Below are 19,843 nucleotides of genomic sequence, written 5' to 3' on the forward strand. Positions count from 1 at the left end.
CTCTTAGTTCATCCCTATGAAATCCCCAAACCACCTTCCCTACCCTCTGGCTCCTACCCTTGTAACCGCCCCCGGTGTAAAACCTGTCCCATGCACCCTCCCACCACCACCTACTCCAGTCCTGTAACCCGGAAGGTGTACACAATCAAAGGCAGAGCCACGTGTGAAAGCACCCACGTGATCTACCAACTGACCTGCCTACACTGTGATGCATTCTATGTGGGAATGACCAGCAACAAACTGTCCATTCGCATGAATGGACACAGGCAGACAGTGTTTGTTGGTAATGAGGATCACCCTGTGGCTAAACATGCCTTGGTGCACGACCAGCACATCTTGGTGCAGTGTTACACTGTCCGGGTTATCTGGATACTTCCTACTAACACCAACCTATCCGAACTCCGGAGATGGGAACTTGCTCTTCAATATATCCTCTCTTCCCGTTATCCACCAGGCCTCAATCTCCGCTAATTTCAAATTTCCGCCACTCATACCTCACCTGTCATTCATCAACATCTTTGCCTCTGCACTTCTGCCTCGACTGACATCTCTGCCCAAACTCTTTGTCTTTAAATATGTCTGCTTGTGTCTGTATATGTGTGGATGGATATGTGTGTGTGTGCGAGTGTATACCCGTCCTTTTTTCCCCATAAGGTAAGTCTTTCCGCTCCCGGGACTGGAATGACTCCTTACCCTCTCCCTTAAAACCCACATCCTTTCGTCTTTCCCTCTCCTTCCCTCTTTCCTGATGAGGCAACAGTTTGTTGCGAAAGCTTGAATTTTGTGTGTATGTTTGTGTTCGTTTGTGTGTCTGTCGACCTGCCAGCACTTTCATTTGGTAAGTCACATCATCTTTGTTTATATATATATATATATATATATATATATATATATATATATATATATATATATATATATATAAAGAAAGATATATATATATATATATATATACACTTACCCAACAAAAGCGCTGGCAGGTCGATAGACACACAAATAAACACAAACATACACACAAAACTCTAGCTTTCGCAACCAACGGTTGCCTGACGAGGCAACCGTTGGTTGCGAAAGCTAGAGTTTTGTGTGTATGTTTGTGTTTATTTGTGTGTCTATCGACCTGCCAGCGCTTTTGTTGGGTAAGTCTCATCATCTTTCTTTTTAAATATATTTTTCCCACGTGGAATGTTTCCCTCTATTATATTCATATATATATACACTCGCGCGCACACACACACATATCCATCCACACATACACAGACACAAGCAGACATTTTTTTACAAATGTCTGCTTGTGTCTGTGTATGTGTGGATGGATATGTGTGTGTGTGCGAGTGTATACCTGTCCTTTTTTCCCCCTAAGGTAAGTCTTTCCGCTCCCGGGATTGGAATGACTCCTTACCCTCTCCCTTAAAACCCATATCCTTTTGTCTTTCCTTCTCCTTCCCTCTTTCCTGACGAGGCAACCGTTGGTTGCGAAAGCTAGAATTTTGTGTGTATGTTTGTGTGTCTATCGACCTGCCAGCGCTTTTGTTTGGTATATAATGGTTATAATAGAAGGAAACATTTCACGAAGGAAAAATATACCTAAAAACAAAGATGATGTGACTTACCAAATGAAAGTGCTGGCAGGTCGACAGACACACAAACGAACACAAACATACACACAAAATTCAAGCTTTCGCAACAAACTGTTGCCTCATCAGGAAAGAGGGAAGGAGAGGGAAAGACGAAAGGATGTGGGTTTTAAGGGAGAGGGTAAGGAGTCATTCCAGTCCCGGGAGCGGAAAGACTTACCGTAGGGGGAAAAAAGGACGGGTATACACTCGCGCGCACACACACACATATCCATCCACACATATACAGACACCAATGTAGTTGCTGGGGCAACAGTCTGGATGATTGACTGATCAGGCCTTGTAACACTAACCAAAATGGCCTTGCTGTGCTGGTACTGTGAACAGCTGAAAGCAAGGGGAAACTACAGCCATAATTTTTTCCTGAGGGCATGCAGCTTCACTGTATGGCATGGAGAGCTGCATCAAACCAGTCTCAGGACTGAAGACCACAACAACAACATCATATAATTCTGTATTTGGAGAAATACAAGAGGGTCATCCAAAAAGTAAAGAATGATTGTGCATCATGCCCGGGCCCGACCCGCACCACTGCAATCGCAGGTCTGCCAGTTAGTTCCTTTCCCTGTTTCAGTGTGAGCTGAGGTTCCTTACAGAATGGTCACACCTCTTTGTTCTGTAACATTTTGAAATGGAGACACTCGTCAAGAATCCCACCAGATGCGAAGTGTGTAGTGTCATTTGTTTTCTGAGTTCGTGCCAAGAGGAGGAACAATCCGTTCAGAGGACTGCTGTGAAACTTTTCAACAATTTTGACATGCTATTCAAAAGGAGAGACGTTTTTGATTTGTGACAGTGCATGGCCTCATGCATCAGCATAAACACAGCAAGAACATCACTGTCTTAAGTGGGAAGTTTCTGGACATTTTTCTTGCAGCGCTGACTTGGTGCCAAGTGTTTTTCGCATTTTCTTGACACTAAAGTAATTTTAGAAAGGAAACAGTTCATTAACAATGAAGGCCTCAAAAGTGACATCTTTGCTCACATCTTGGCTGTAGAACAATACAGCATGGGAATTGAAAAACTTATCTCATGTAACAATAAGTGTCTTGACTGCTATGTCGACTACATTGAAAAATCGAGTAAGGTACAGGATCTTTGTAAATAAGTTTTGTGTCATAATTTTTCATTTTTATGAGGTTATGTGAAAACATTCCGTATTTTGTGGACAACCCCCATATAAAAGAATGTTATGTAAGTTCTTTCAGAATATGAAATGTGTCATGTATTGAAAGCATTAAATTACAACTAGCCACAGTGAGACCAGATATGCTATTTCTGCGATATTCAGCCTATTCTTATTTGAGCATGTCTTGTTTCTTATTAAAATCGGCATGAATTAGTGTATTGAATGGTTAGTGTGCCATTTGGTAGAAAATTTCCAGTGTTACAGCAAATATGTCATATTTGCAGGGCGTGGTGGCCTCCCACACCTGACTAAAATCCAGCTTGGTGATCAGACAGACAGCAAAATGCTGCTTGGTTCATATCGCTGCACTGACATCCCTGGGGAATTTGTTTGGCAGTCTGGAGTCCTTACAGAGGTAATAAACACTTTGATTAGGAACATTGCTTCTAGTTCTCACTGAGCTCATTCAAATGTGATGAGTATTATAAATTTTAGTAAAATGTAAGTTTTAGTAAAATGTAATTAATTGAAGATATCTTTAAAAATTGTGCTAATTATTGTTATTACAAATGCGGCATATATTGTGTGAAAGATGAATAATGTACTTCAGTAAGAACAAAGGTCTGTTACACAGGAATCAGTTTGCATCTGGTAGGGCAGTATAAACTGATGATACCTATATATTTGTTTTCCTTAAAGAGAAAAAAGTGGCTAAGCTTTACTAATACCATATGTATTAAAAATAAAATGAAAGGAATAATGAGTGTTTCAATATACAAAAAGGATTTGTAATGAAAATTCATGGAAATAATTTTTGATTCCTGACACAATTTAGTGTGATATTCAGATTTGAGATAAATACTGGATTACATTCTGAGCAATATTTCTTGTAATTTCTCTGTCATGTAAGAAAGACACTTCACTTCAGAAATTTCTCTGCATATTGCATGCCCCATTCTTGTTAGAAACACTAGGTGATAGTTTTTATCTTTTAATTTCATGAGTTTATTTTTGTTTATTAGATATAAAGTAATTCTCATTTCACTCTCTTACTTTTTCTAGTCTACTATAAGTTGATTATTCCCCATAATTTAATTATTATTTCCAATGAGGCGGGGAGTAAAAAAAAAAAAAAGTCTTTAATTGTATACAGGTAGTGTTAAATAATAAATAGGAACATAGACAAAGGGAATGGAGCTTGTGTGTTTATGTGAGCAGGTGTGGAAACACTGGAGAAGAACGGAAATTTGAAAATTCTGATACCTCATTAGACTTCATGAAAGCATGCCATTCCACTACTTAATGTGTCTACTCATTTCATCGGTTGTATCCCACCCAGGAGTTTCTATTTTTCATATTATCATTAATATTTATATTTTTACATGTAAGCTGCATATTATGTTTAGCTCCTATTTGTCATTGCAGCTTACTGTGATTGTTTCATATTTGTTTTTGATACTATTGGGTACATCCATTGCATTATAGCTGTTACTGTAAATTTTACATTGCGTATAAATTAAAAGGTACAGTAATTTTTGCATTTCATTGTTTACAGGCTGTTGAAAAAGGCTATTGGTTATTGCTGGAAGACATCGATTCAGCACCAAGTGATTTAGCTTCTGTTTTGGCATCTCTTCTTGAAACAAAACATCTTTTTGTGCCAGGATATCGCGATTCAATACCAGTAGCTCGTGGGTTTCAACTGTTCTTGAGTCGTAGGTTGGTATAGTTCTAAGAATTACAAAAAAGTACAAAAAATGATTGGTCGAATGCTAGAACTCTAGTTAAATCCATAGGCCCTTTGTTTGAAATTTAAATTATAACTTTCTTTCACATTTTTTGTCTCATTTTCATAGACTTACAAAGAGTGGAAGTGAAAAGATAAGTGTGTCATCATCACTGTTGGAGTCCCACTGGATCACAGTGGATATCAAACCTCTTAAAAAGGCAGAACTTCTGCAAGTTGTCAAGGGGGTGGTAAGTAATTCAGTTGCTTCTTCAATTAGAATCTTTCAACAAGTACATTTAATTGGATTTAAAAAAATCTAGTCACTGAGCGGTGGCAGGAGAACACACACATTTAGAAAAATAGGTTTTACTTGTGCAAGCTTCAGAGCCACTGGCTCCTCTTTCCAGCAGAAGGGTTGAAGGAGAAGGAAGAGGAGGAAGGAAAAGGTCTGGAGAGGTTTAGGAAAAGGGATAGACTTCGGAAAAGTCATTCAGAACCCTGGATCAGCGGGGAGTTAATGGACAGGATGAGAAGGAAAAACTGATTGTTGAGGACTGCACCAGATGAAATCTCGTCCGGTGCAGTCTCCGACAGTCAGTCTTTCTTTCCCATCCCGTCTGGTAAGTCTCCTCTGGCCTGGGGCTCTGGGTGACTTTTCCAAACTCTACCCCATTTCCTAAACCTATCCAGTTCCTGTCCCTTCATCCCTCATCCTTCCCCTTCAACCATTCTGCTGGAAAAAAGAGCCATTGGCTCCAAAAGCTTGTGTAAGTAAAACCTTTTTCTAAGTGAGTGTTCTCCTGCTGCCACTTTGTGAGTTATTTTTTATGTATCCAGTTACATTATATTGTCAAAAATTGATTACCCCATTTCCTAAACCTCTCCAATTCCTTTCCCTCTACCCCTCTTCCTTCCCCTTCAGCCATTCTGCTGGAAGAAAGAGCCATTGGCTTCGAAGGCTTGCCTAAGTAAAACCTTTTTTTAATGTGTGTGTTCTCCTGCCGACACTTGGCGAGCAGTTTTTTTTTACCTATCCAATTACATGATAATGTCAAAAATTGATTATTTTTGTTGTTATAACAGTAACGTTTGCTATGTGACGTACTTAAAAACTATTTTATATTTCAGTTCCCTGTTCTGGAGCACAGTGCTGAAAATCTAATCAACACCTTCTCAGTATTTTCACAAGGAAGGCATGAGGAGAATCCTGAACAAATGGTTAAGAATCCCATAAAGAAACGTATTCTTGAAGAGCTGAAGCAGAAGCTGGGAAGTGGAAGACTCACTTCCACAAGGTATTAACTGTTTGTATCAGTCATTGGATAAAGGCTCAACCTTTTTTGTGACATATGTGCATGGAATTCTGGCTTGATCACATCTCATTACTCATTTCATTGCACCGTTTTCCCTCTGTCCTTCACCATTTTCCCTCTGTCCTTCACCATTTTCCCTCTGTCCTTCACCATTTTTCCTCTGTCCTTCACCATTTTTCCTCTGACCTTCCCCTTCCCCTTCAGCCTCTATGTATCTACATTCATACTGTGCAAACCAGCGTAAAATGCATGGCAGTGGGTACATTCCATTCTGTCACATACTAGGGTTTCTTCCTGTTCCATTTGTGTGTGGAGCATTGGAAAAATGCTTAAATGCCTTTGTTCTCACTGGAATTAGTCTAGTTTTGTTTTCACAGTCTTTACAGGAAAAACATGTAGCTGGCTGTTATATATTCCTAGACCCCTCACTTAATACAGGATCTAAATGATTAATGGAAAATCTCATATAAAGATGTGAAACAAATGCTAACAAAGAGATAGAGTGGCTGGCCAGTACTTACCTCAGCTCAGTACAGCCGATAGATAAGGTAAGTACTGAGGTAAGTACTGGCCAGCCACTCTATCTCTTTGTTAGTATTTAATACAGGATCTTTCTGTTATGCTGTGCCATAGGAAAAACAAGCCTGTGACCATTTGTGCTGCCCTTCTGTTATACATTCGGTATCCTTTGACACTCCTATTTGATACAGGCCCCACACACTGGAGCAGTGTTCGGTAATGTGTTGCACAAGTGTTTTGTAAACACTCTGCAATTGTAAACTTATTGCAATTTCCCAGTATTCTACCAGTGAAGCAAAGTCCAGCACCTGTGTTAACGTACGACTGGGCCTATGTGATCATTTCATTTTGAATCCCCACAAATTGTTGTATCCATGCATTTGAAGGAGTGGACTGATTCCAGGTGTGACTCATTGCTGTTGTAGCCAAAGGAATATTTGTTTATCTGACAGTGCTGTGTGACTTTTATATGCATTACTTCACATTTCATCTCCTGGCCAGCTGTACTGCCTGATAATTAATTAGTGAAATAAATATACTTGAAATGCTGCATATTGCTCTGCATGATTGAACTGGCCACCATGAGGTTAAAGAATGTGTGTTATGATGGGTCAGAATGTTTGGTCTTGCAGTTAACACAGATTTCTACATGGCCTCTGTGTTTCATCTTATAGTGTTTATTAGTGCCAACTTCTGAAAAAACTTGTATCACTTGAATTGTGTGGTCTGTCTGTCTGTTTAAAAAAAAAAAATCATCCTGTGGGCTACTACAACAGAAACGTGTTTTAGGGCTACTAGAACAGAAAACTGTTTTAGCTTCTAACCGCTTAACATAAAACACCAAGTTAACTCATTTTTTTTTTTTTAAATTTTGACTGAAACTTACAATCCCAAGTATATTCCGGCAGATTACGAAAAGACCTTCAAAGAACTGAAACCCTACTTGTATCCGTAGTTATGTGTTCGGCTACTAGGGAGCATCTGCTTCTACATTTGTAGCCTGGCTGTCATGTTTTGCTTGAGGTGGTCACTAGGCCTAGATATCATCTCTACTGTGTGCAGCTTTGGATACTTGCCAACAAAACATGTGCTCTCTCTCTCTCTCTCTCTCTCTCTCTCTCTCTCTCTCTCTCTCTCTCTCCCCCTCCCCCCCCCCCCCACCCCCTCCTGCCCATATTGTTGTTTAGGCAGTACTTTCAAAAAAGATTACTGTAGTGATCCTGAGTTTGACATAGAATTTAGCAGCTCAGAAAGTGAAGAAGAACCTAATGTTACTTCCTTAGAGACTGAAAGTGACCCTTCATCTGCCGAGCATCAAATGCTTGCCAATTGTATGAGATAAAAACGTCCACTATGCTGCAGCCAGCTTTTCCATGATTTATGTTCACAGGAAACCATTGTGAAATACATGGTTGGACTTCATAGCTACATGGAAACTAAAAGATGACTTCAAGTTTCAGGATATTTTAGTCAAAGTCCAGTGCACAAGTATATTTGGGATTTTATTATCAGCAATTTTAAAAATTTTGTAACTCATTATTTGGAGCTTCAAATGCCGTGTTTATATATTTATATGTAATGTCATTCATTACAGAATGTTTTTCATGAATAAAAAAATTATTTTTTGAAACATAATTTGGAGAATAAGCTGATGGTTTAAAGAAAATAAAACAATATTAAGAGCAGTGAATGTTTAAATTGATCGTAGATTGTGTAATCACAAGACAATAGTCTCTCTCTCTCTCTCTCTCTCTCTCTCTCTCTCTCTCTCTCTGAACATTGACATGTTGCATATCTGAATACTCATGATTCACATAATCAGATGTATCTTACTGTAAGTCTTCATTATGAAGTAGATGCACTTGTTAGTTCTGTCAGTCGATGTGTTTCAGATATGTAGAACTAATTGCGTTTTTGGCCCTTAGGGATCTTTTGAAATGGGCTGTGCGCTGCAGCGAAGTTTACAAACATAGTCCAAAGGGAAATAAAGACGCTGCATTGAACGTCTATGCCGACGCTGTGGACATCTTCTGTCTTTCCGAGAACAAGAAAGGTGATCATAATGAATCATTTTAATGTTGATATTCATATCTAGAAGTCATCTTTTTGAATTATTTGATTGAAGGTGGGCAGTTGTAGAATAATAAATTTTGCTCCTATGTGCTTATAAACTCCAGTGTGGTAACGTTTGCAAATCAACTCCCATTTTCACAGGAACACGCTATGCTGCTCTGTTTACCTTTCAGCAGGTGCTCTTTATGTTGTTAACAAGTTAATTTTCTCCGTGATTGTTACGAGTGTAGTTGCGGCACTGAGCATGACTTATTGTATTACAAGAGGTGAAATTCTATCACTGCCAATAGGCAAATTTAAAACTGAAGCTGCTGATCCTAGGTTATGGGACTATTATTTCAAAGAGGAAAGGAAGGTGCCTTGTGGAAGCTTAGAAAGGAGTGACAGGTCATTAAGACCTGTTTGTTTCCCCTTTTCCCCACAATGGGCAGCTCTCTCTCATCTCGACTTTGGAGTGGCCTGGCACTTGTTTACAGCATTACCCAGCCCTCTCTTTCCGCCCTAGGATTTTTAAACAAGACTCATGGCAATTGTAAGATAACTAACCTGCTAGGTGGTGATTGCTCTGTTCCTCAGTAACACTGAAGTATACAGTGATCGGCCAGAACATTATGACCACCGACCTACTGTTGATATAAATCTGTCCAGGCGACAGCAGGGTATGACAGCTAGTCAGACATATGCGCGGTGCATGTAGTATCCGCGAGTGTGCTGTCCGTGTGTAGAATGGGGAAGGCACATAATGTATCAGAGTTTGACCACCGAAGGCAGATTGTAATGGCCCAGAGGCTTGGCATGAGCATTTCTGAAACTGCGTGACTTGTCGGGTGTGTGAGGAGTGCTGTGGTGAGTGTTTTCAACACATGGCAAAACCGAGGTGAAATCACATCCAAAGGTTGTGATGTTGGTTGACCACTGTCATTGCAGATGTCGGATGTTGTAGGCTGGACAGACTAAATAGGACAGGTGGCAAACTGTGGCGGAATTAACATCAGATTTTAATGCTGGGCAGAATACAAGTGTGTCTGACAGTGCACTGAACACTACTAATGACGGGCCTCTGCAGCCGTCGACACGTACGTGTGCCAGTGTTAAAACCACAATACCGGCAAGTATGACTGAAATGGCCACGTGACCATCAGCACTGGACGTTGGTGCAGTGGCAGAGCAGTGCATTGTCTGATAAATCTCAATATCTACGTTTATCGTGTTGATGGGAGGGCGCAAATCCGTCATCTGACAGGGCAACAACTCCTTGACACCTGTATGGTGGGACAGAGACACGTTGGCAGTGGCTCCATTATGCTTTGGGCAACATTCGTGTATCGATCCGTGGGTCCAGTGGCACTCGTACAAGGCACTGTGATGGCTGAGGACTATTGTACACTGGTTGCAGGCCACATACACCCCATCATGACGATCGTGTTGCCTGACGGCAGTGGCATTTTTTAGCAAGATAGTGCACTATGTCACAAGGCCAAGAATGTGGTGGAGTGGATCAAGGAATACAATGGGGAGTTGCAATTGACGTGCTAGCCCCCCAACTCACCGGATCCGAACGCAGTTGGACACCACTAGGATGAGATTGAACGTTAGATAATTGGTTGGATACGTAACCAGAGTACTCATTAAAGAAGAGGACACCATCAATTTAAACTTGATTTATTTACAAATTTGTTGCCTGTAGAAAACATCACAAAGATCATCTTTTTATAGAAACTTTGTATACAGTTCAAATAAATCAGGCTAGTAACTCTTATCTTATGAACTCTAAATACTGGCAATAATTTTTTAAGTAGTTCCATAACAAACCCAGCATCTATGTCTTTACTTCCACTGTCTTTGCACAAATCACAGTTTAGAAGAAATTAGTCAATTCAAATAATTCTCAGAGTGAGTCACTGAAGCTTTTCATGCATTTTATGCAGAGATGTTGGCTATCAGGGCTGACTCAAAGTACTTCACAAAAGACATTATTCATAACACAAGGTACTACACAGTGTTATTGTACACAATGATTCATGCAGACTGCTGGAACTATTGTTCAGAGCTTCCGTGTTTGGACAAGAGTACGAATAACTAATGAAGTTCATCAATATATATTACTTCATAATGATATGGAGGTCAAATTTAATGTTGATGGTATTCTAGTGAACCAAGCAGTACTTTGATTATACTTTACATTAGATGTTTTAAAATTTCTTGAGCAATACATTAGTCTGGTGACCAGTTGTATTTTTGAGGCTAGAAAGACTAGGTTAGCACACCTATGGCACTAGTTCTGTGAATTAAATGTGCTTAAAGATGAACATAACAGTAGTGTTTCCTGGAGGTGGGAAACTTCAGTTACAAATAACTTTTTAATTACTGACTCTCTAGAAAGCAAAAGAGTGATTGAAGCTCTCAGATGAGCTACGTCTTATGAGAAATGAACAATTGTTAGTTCACAACATTTTTCAGAGCACACGGTTTCTGAGCATTGTAGAGTACAGATTTAACTGAAAAGGAAATATTTTATTTTTTAAAAGCCATTATATTCTTCTTTGATTGTACAAATTAATGGTAAATATAATATCTTTTACAATGCGGTACATGAATGTGAATCTTAGCCGTGAGAAGTTAAAATGTTTTATGATCAGCCAAGTGTACCATTGGAATTAGTACAATTCAGGTAAACAGGTGAATAATGAAGTGTAATGAAATATCAACTAGGTAAGAATTTTGATAGTTTCAGTAATAGTGGAGCATTTACTACCAGTGTAATGCAGAAAAACAGAAAAAAACTTAGTTGTCTAAGGAGTAGAATTATAGCAAATGGAGTTACTCCATAATACTGTGTTTGTAAGTTCTGGAAGGTAAGTACTAACCAGCTCTCATATTCAAACAGTGGAAAATGCAGGATGGAATAATGACAATATTATGAAGAGGATAGATTGTTACTCCCCATGGAGATGATGAGTCATAGAGAGGGACAAGAAACAGACTGCTGAACATGTAAGCATTCGGCCAGAAGCTGTTCTTCCAAATCAAACAGCATACATCGACATACATTCACGCAAATGCAGCTCACACATATATAGGGAACGGCTCCACTACATGGTGAATAGGAATCTATCCATTTCAAAATAATGTCTCTCTCTCTCTCTCTCTCTTTCTCTCTTTAATACAGCACTGTATTATACTTCTCTCAATTAATTTTCCTTTACATACAGTAATTGCCCATAGTTTGGATTCCACATTAAATTACAGGTAAAACACTGTTATCCAAGCCAGGTACTAGCTTGCCAATTGTTGCACTTAATTTGTTATTGTACCCTGCGTCAAAACACTGAAAATAGTTTTAACAACAATAATACGAAAAGCATTGATTGCTACTTATAATTTAGAGGGGGCATTGAGTCACAGACAGGCACAGTGAAAAGACTACTAAACATTTAAGTTTGCAGCCAAAAGACATCCTTTGGAAATAGAAAGCACACACACATTCACAACAACACAACTCTCACATACATTGCCGCTGTTTCCAGTTGCTACATTTCCAATAAACTGCTCGTCTTTAAGAAGCAACAGGAGTATTGTTAACAAAACTTTGCCTTTACTTGATCTAAAGCAACTTGTACTCACAGTATGAATGAGGATTTGTTATGATGTACTGAATAGCCACTTCCTGCAAAACACTGACACCATTCATAAAGAGTAGACCTGATGAAAAGATACATACCGTGTCTGATACAGATATTACATTGCATTTTCACACAGAATTGACTTGCCGAATCAAAACATAGAACAAATGCATTTGCAAACAGTGAAAGCAGCCACTTCGCAGTGACTATTTCTAGTCTTTGCAGTGGTGTGATTTAATATTATGCCATTGTTTGAGTCATAGTTAAATTATGGTAACAAAACTAGCTCTCTGAGTCATCGCAATAGATTTAAATACAATTGCAAAGTTATTAAGTCCTTGTTGTATCACCCTGTGTTTCATTTAAAATATTCTCATGCAAATATAGTCTGAAAGAATCAGCAGAATGTGTAGAATAAAACTTTCTTCTGTCTGTTCTTTGCAGATGTGCGTATTGCTGGTGCTAAAGCCGTGGGGAGTTTCTTGAGTGTGCTTGTGGATGCAGATAATTATCTTAATGTGCATAAGCCCACAATTTCTGAAACAGATCGTCAGATTACAGTTGGACGAGCCACACTGCTGAAGAAGAAAACTGATGGTAAGTGATATTGCTGAGCTTGTAGGAATAATATCCCCAGATTGAAGATTTTTAATGTGATGACAGTGTAGCAGAAATCTGTCCCGGAACAATTTATTTGTGGGGCCCATTAGTTACAACTTAAGTTGGTAAATGACTTCATAAATGTGGTGATTCTGGATCAAATCTGAAGTCAAAATCTTTCACTGACTCTCTAAATAATGTCATCACTTTGTTGCTGTGTCAGTCAGCAATGTGATCAAGTACTGTTACATGAAGCAGCAACTTGGTACACATCTATGCATGCAATGGTGGCACAACAATAATATTATCAGTATTCACAGCAACATTGTTTTTTCTTTCTTCCCATTCATAGCATGTGCACGTCTTCACCAACTGTGAATCTGAACACAAACAACTGTAGTCTCCAACATACTAAAGTAACAGTGTCAAGTTCTAAGTTGAAATTTTAGTGACGGAGAGCGTGAAAACTGAGTAGATTTTGTTCAAATACCAATTAGTTGCATTCCCAGGATTTTGTGCACATAACATTGTGTTCTGTTGATACATACGCAATTGAGTGAGTTAAATGTCAACTAGATGTGCAGAAATGACCACAGAAAGTTATTAATACTGTGATTTGTTTCCATTAAAGACAAGAGTGTACATTAATGTTGGCTTTGCAGTGTCAAGCCTTGTTATGTGCCTGTTGACAGTGCAGTGTTACTTCTATGTACCAAGTGGCTGTCTTTACTCACATTATTGAGTGTGTCTCACCCAGAATTCTCCATTATTGTATTGACGATAGTGTGTATATTAAGTAGCAGGTGAAGAACAGTCACAATTTGTCTAAGATGGAAACCTAGGAAGAAGATAGTCATTTAGAAGTACTGGAAAAATTGGGTCGGGTGGTTTAAAGCGTGGAATATTTGTGGAGTAAATGTAGAATACAATTCCCCATGGCCTTGTTGAAGGATCATCCCACGAGGCACCATAGCTTTTTAGGCGGTCTATAGCAAATGTAAATCATAAGCACTGAAGTTGTAAATTAGTAATATTATGAAAAGGAAAATCGCTACTCACCAGGAAGACGACACATTGAGCTGCAGACAGGTACAATAAAAAGATAGTCACACTTTGCCTTCTTCAGAAAGTAAACACATTTGCACAAGCAAGTGCACGTCATGCACACGACTGCTATCTCTGGCTGCACTGGTCAGAATGTAACTGTGTGGGACAGCAATCCAGATTTGGGTAGGGGCTGCAGCTACTACACGGTGGCAAGACGGGGCTGCCAGTGGATCGTCGGGAGGCTGTTGGGGAGGGAAAGGGAGGGGGACAACAACAGAAAAGCAGGAAAGGAGAGGTGCAGACAAGGGAAAAAGACCGATGGGTGCATTGGCAGAGAGCGGTGCACAAGGAGGATGAAGGGATGTGAATTGGGAGAGTGTGATAGGACAGAGAGGGTGGGAACTGTCGGATGGTGTGTGTCTGGATTCTTAAGTTACCCTGAGTTCAGAGAAGGTGATGGTGGAGGGGAGGATCCGGATTGCCCGTGTTGTGAAGCAACCATTGAAACCAAGCATGTTATGTTCAGCTACACGTTCTGCCACAGAGTGGTCCATTTTGCTCTCGGACACTATTTGGTGGTTACCATTCAGCCAGGTAGACACTGGTTGGTAGTAATACTAATATATAAGGCTGTACAATGATTGCAGCAGAGTTGGCATACGACACGGCTGCTTTCGCAGGAGGCCCGGTGTCTGGTGGAGTGGGATATACCTATAAAAGGACTCGAATGAGAAGTGCTGGGTGGGTGTATTGAGTAGGTCTTTTAACTGGGTCTTACACAGAGATATGATCCCTGTGTCAGTGTTGTTGATATTCCAATCTTGGCTCTCCATTGTTTGATTTTGCCTGACGACATTTTTCCCATTCCGCAACCAAATGATGTTTCCCTTTGTTACTATTCTCTAAAGCATTATTCTTCTGCATTTCTGCTCTTTCTCTTCGTTCTTGTATTTTTTTCACTGCCTTCCAAACTTCACATACTCTGATATCTGAGCCACATTGTAGCAATGGTCTCGTCACCGTACAACCCTTGGTTACATGACTGTGCGGATTGTTAGTGCAGCCTCTTATACCCCAAATTTCTCCCATCGATAATAATAATTATCCCTGTTGGTCATATTTTCTGCCTCATCCTCATGTACTCTCAATTGTTATCATCCAGACCTGACTGAGGCACACAAAAATGGTTCAAATGGCTCTGAGCACTATGGGACTCAACATCTTAGGTCATAAGTCCCCTAGAACTTAGAACTACTTAAACCTAACTAACCTAAGGACATCACACACACCCTTGCCCGAGGCAGGATTCGAACCTGCGACCGTAGCAGTCCCGCGGTTCCAGACTGCAGCGCCAGAACCGCTAGACCACCGCGGCCCTGAGGCACACAACCTGTGAACCTCGACATAATCAATCTCCAGACTTCCATCTCACCTTCACATCTCACTTCCCTTGTCCTGACATGTACATATTCACATAACTCATTTGTTCCTTTTTTCCCATGTTTTTGTATGTTCATTACCTGTTTGTATGTCTAGGTACTTGTGCATATTCTTGCATATCTTTATGTGTTTGCTCTTATGTGTACATATTTGAGCATATTTTTGGATATCTGCACATACTTTTACACACCTTTTTCTGTCATCCATCTCCCTTCTTAACCTCCCAAGCCTTCATTTGCCCATTTGCTATACCATTTTCCATTTCGCCGATGCCATCCCTGCCATGGTGGACCCCTGAACAGCTTTCTGCACCGGTTTAGAAAAGTATCCCTTTCCCTGGTTAAAACACAGTCTCACATTCCGTTCCTTAAATGCTGCCTAAACCATTGAACCCCCTCCCCCCCCCCCCCTCCCCGCGACAGCCTAATCATAAAAATTCCCTTCCTCGGTCACACCCCTCATTTTACAATGATCGTCACCTTTTTAGGTTCCGCCAGTTCCTTGCCCTCAAAAACTGAAACTGCAAAAACACATCACCATGGCACAAGAATCCCAGAACCCCCTCTCCTCCCTTTGCGAGATACTGATACTGTGCAATATGTACCACATACATGACATCTCTGAAACTGAATCCCTTCCCCTCTATCACCTGGAAGAGCATTCCAGACACCACCTTTATAAGGTATCAAGCCCACTGACATTGTACTGCCTCCTCAGGACACCACTATCCAACACCTATCCTACCCACAGTGTTTATCATCAACCCCTCATAGAATCCATGCCTGCCTAGCTGATCCTTTCACCTTGCCACATCTCCCTAAACTCCCCACCAACACTCTACCTAATCCAGAACTGAAACATTCCTGTAACTCTGTTGTTAACATTATCATCAAAACCCTCAGCTCCATAGAAGTTTCAGTCTTGTCCAAAGGCCTCACCTATAGCCCTACATCCAAATGTAACCATTCTAGACTTGTCAAAGACCTACTCTCCTTCTTCCGACCCTGCAGTGGAAGCACTTCTTTGCCACCAATCCCTCCAAGCAAAACCAACCTAATTCCAACATTGAACCCTGCCTCTCCTGGTTCATACCACCATCCAACCATGATCCCCGCTTCCACCTAACCATCCACTGGTCACCTTCTAGGAATTCCTTACCTCCAATTTAGCCTCAACATCCTTCCCCAGTGCCCTTCCTCACAACACCAACCTTTCAGCAGAAGAAAGAGTAGTCATACACGATCTCAAAACACATCCTGACCTATCATCCTACCTGCAGACAGAGGTTCCACCACTATCATTATGGATCACAGTGATTACCTGGCATAAGGCCTTGACAATTGTCTGACTACTCCACCTATAAACTGTGCCATAGTGGCCCTATCCCAGAAGTCCAACATAATCTTCAATCCCTGTGTAAAGTCTTATTCCCTTCCCAGAACCTCTTCCCTGAATTCGTTTTCCTCCTCACCACTATGACACTCCGCACAGGTGCCTTCCACATGCTTCCTGATATCTACAAACCCAACAATCCTGGATACCACATTGTTGCTGGTTGTGTTGCTCCCACTGACTGACACCTCAGCCGATTGCCTGAAATGGAGCCTTCCGCATCACAGATGTCTGCCACATCCTTCAGACACACCACGTTCCCCACCCCCTTTCCATCCTTGATCCCTACTCATCACTATTGACACAACTTCCTTATACACTAACATCCTTCATGCCCATGGTCTTGCCACAATGATGGACATTGTTTCCCAATATGCTTCAGAGTCCAAATTAACTACTCATTAGTCATACACGTTACTAACTTTATCAGAGCACACTACTTCTCCTCTGAAGAGAAGCTATACAAACAGATCTGTGGCATAGTCATGGGCACTCGAATGGCACCCTCCAGTGGCAGTCTCTTTATGTCCCATCTAGAGGAAACATGCCTAGCCTCCCAAACCCTTATTCTGACTTAGATTCATTGACGGTAACTCCATGGCTGGACTCTGGACCAAGGCACACAACCTCAACATGTCCTCTTCCATTGCTTCACCTGGTCCACCTCAACCCAGTGCCATCTTCCTGGACATTGCCACCACTTCCTCTCTGATGGCTCCACCAACATCTCTCCACCAACCCACCGACAGTACCTACATTTCGACAGCTGCATCTGTTCCGCACCAAAAAGTCCTTCCCGTACAGCCTGACCACCTGGGGACAGTGTACATGCAGTGACAAGAAGTCCCTTGCCCAATATGCTGAAGGTCTCATAAGGGCCTTCACAGAGAGGCACTATCCCCTGGACCTAGTCCACATACAGGGGGCTTGCCACATCCCCACACACCCACAATCCTCCAACCACCCTCAAAAACCCACTACAAAGGGGTGTCCTCTTTGTGACGTGACACCAGCCCCGACAGATAGTGAAACCACATTCTTTGTTAGGGATTTGATTATCTATCATCATGTCCCAAAATGAAGCACATCCTATCCAAGATGCTTCCCATCCCTCCCAAAGTGGTGGTCTGTCACTTACCCAACGTCCACAGTACTCCAGTCCGTCACTATGTCACTCTCAGTCCCTACCCCTTGCCATAAGGATCATATCCCTGTGGAAGACCCAGGTGCAAGACCTGTCCAATCCATGCACCCACCCAGCACTTCCTATTTCAGTCCCATCTCAGGCTTATTATACTCCGTCAGAGGCAGGGCCACCAGTGAAATCAGCCTTGCCATATACCAGCTCTGCTGCAGTCATTGCACAGCTTTTTATATTGTTGTCCACTACTGTGAATGGCCACCGTGAAACTGTGGCTGAGATCAAAGTGGACTTACTTGTGGCACGATATAGCTGAACACGACATGTCTGATTTCAATAGCTACTTCACCACCTGGACTATCTGGATCCTCCCGTCCACCACCAGCATTTCGGAACTGTGGAGATGGGAGTTATCCTTAAAACACATTCTCTGCTCCTGAAATCATCCCAGCCTCAATGTACAGTAAACTACTGTCCCCACACCCTTCAACACCCTTCACCCAACAGTTTCCACCCCCTCTGTCATGTCACCTTCTCCCAATTCACATCCCCTCATCCTCGTTGTGCGTCATTCTCTGCCAGTGCACCTGTCGGTCTTTTCCCTTTCCCTGCACGTCTCCTTTCCCATTCCCTGTCCCCACCCCCTTTCTCCCCCTACTTGTCTTACTCCGGATTGCTGCTTCCATCCACTGTATTTGCCTCCTGGCTGTGGTGGCCAAACAGTGGTCTTGTTAGCGTGAGGTGTGTGTGTGTGTGTGTGTGTGTGTGTGTGTGTGTTCTTTCTGAAGAAGGCTGTGGCCGAAAACTCGGTGTGTAATAGTTTTTTGTTGTGTCTGTCTACAACTCAGTCTGTCATGTTTATGGTGAGTAGCGATCTGTACTTTTCATAATATTGTTAATATACCATACTGGTCTTTCCATTCTTTGAAAATGTAAATTAGATGGGTCGGGCGGAAAATCTAAACCTGACTTTGACAAGTAATACACAATTTGAGTTGTAATATAACTGGGTAGATAAAAAAAAATCTGCTCACCAAGTGGCGGCAGGATAAAACCGCATAAAAGTTAAGGAAATGTGCAGGTTTCTAGAGTCGACAGCTCTTTCTGGCAGTTGGGTTGAAAGGAAAGGAAGAGAGGGATGAAGGAAAAAGATTGGTGACATTTTAGGAAAAGTGGAGAGTTCCGGTGAAGTCACCCAGAACCTCAGATTAGGGAGACTTAGAGGGGAGGATGAGAAGGAAAGACTGATTTTTGGGGACTGCACTGGAGGTGCTTAAAAGGTGGAATATAGGATAAAAAACAAGATGGAGATTACTGACGAAACATTGTACAAGAGTTAATAAGAGTGGAAAGGTAAGTGCATTATATGTGGTGTACTTGTGGGGAAAGGGGAATTGGGAGAATAGTCAGGTCAGAAAATAAAAGACATAGAAAACTAAAAGGGAGTGTAGAAATGCTGTGGCTGAAGAAATTAACATAAATTAATGCCAGGCGGACGGCAAGAAGCGAGGACATGTTATAATGCCAATGCCTACGTACATAGTTTGAGAAACTGGTGTGTAGGTGGAATCTAGATGGCACTTGTGGTGAAACAGGCATTACAGGCATGACTGTCATGTTGTAGAGCTTGCTCTATGACATAATATTAGCTTGCCAGTGTACACCCTCTGTCTGTGCCCATTCACTGTAACAAGTAACATGGTGCTAGTGATATCAATGTAGAAGGACAAACAGTGTTTATGTAACAGCTGGTACACGACATGTAGTTTGACAGGTGTTCTCCCTTTGATAGCATATGTTTTGCCAACAGTGGGGGCGGTCACAGGAGTAGGAGCTATAGGATAGGGAGATTTGTGCAGAAGGAGCATAGGGTCTGACAAGAACATTGAGGAGATTGGGAGAGTGGGCAAAATGTCAGAGAGAATAGACCTAATTTTAGGGCATGATTTTAGGAAGTCACAGCTGTGTCAAAGTAGCGGATTAACAAATTCCAGGCCAGGATATTATCGAGTGGCAAAAGGTTTATTTCTATGTAGTTTGTTTGAGGGCTCAACAATACCAGGATTGGATGTGATGGCCCAGGAAATCTGCATTTGAATTAGGCTGGTGGGGTAATTATATCCAGTGAAACTGCTAATCCATATTTGTTTATACTTAACTTTTATGGATTTAATATTCTATTACTGAAAAGAAATTAAAAAAA

General features: G+C 41.2%; 1 protein-coding gene across 1 annotated transcript in view; it reads left to right on the top strand.

Annotated features, from left to right (window-relative positions):
* LOC126100725 (midasin-like) overlaps window positions 1-19,843 on the top strand; it is a 229,874-nt gene that overhangs the window by 49,391 nt on the left and 160,640 nt on the right. The window contains exons 6-11 of the mRNA XM_049911344.1: window positions 3,048-3,178; window positions 4,319-4,482; window positions 4,620-4,740; window positions 5,621-5,787; window positions 8,250-8,377; window positions 12,465-12,617. Coding sequence (XP_049767301.1) covers window positions 3,048-3,178; window positions 4,319-4,482; window positions 4,620-4,740; window positions 5,621-5,787; window positions 8,250-8,377; window positions 12,465-12,617 — 864 coding nt within the window. The remainder of the gene's footprint in view (window positions 1-3,047; window positions 3,179-4,318; window positions 4,483-4,619; window positions 4,741-5,620; window positions 5,788-8,249; window positions 8,378-12,464; window positions 12,618-19,843) is intronic.

Source organism: Schistocerca cancellata, chromosome 9, assembly GCF_023864275.1.
Source record: "Schistocerca cancellata isolate TAMUIC-IGC-003103 chromosome 9, iqSchCanc2.1, whole genome shotgun sequence".
NCBI lineage: Eukaryota > Metazoa > Arthropoda > Insecta > Orthoptera > Acrididae > Schistocerca > Schistocerca cancellata.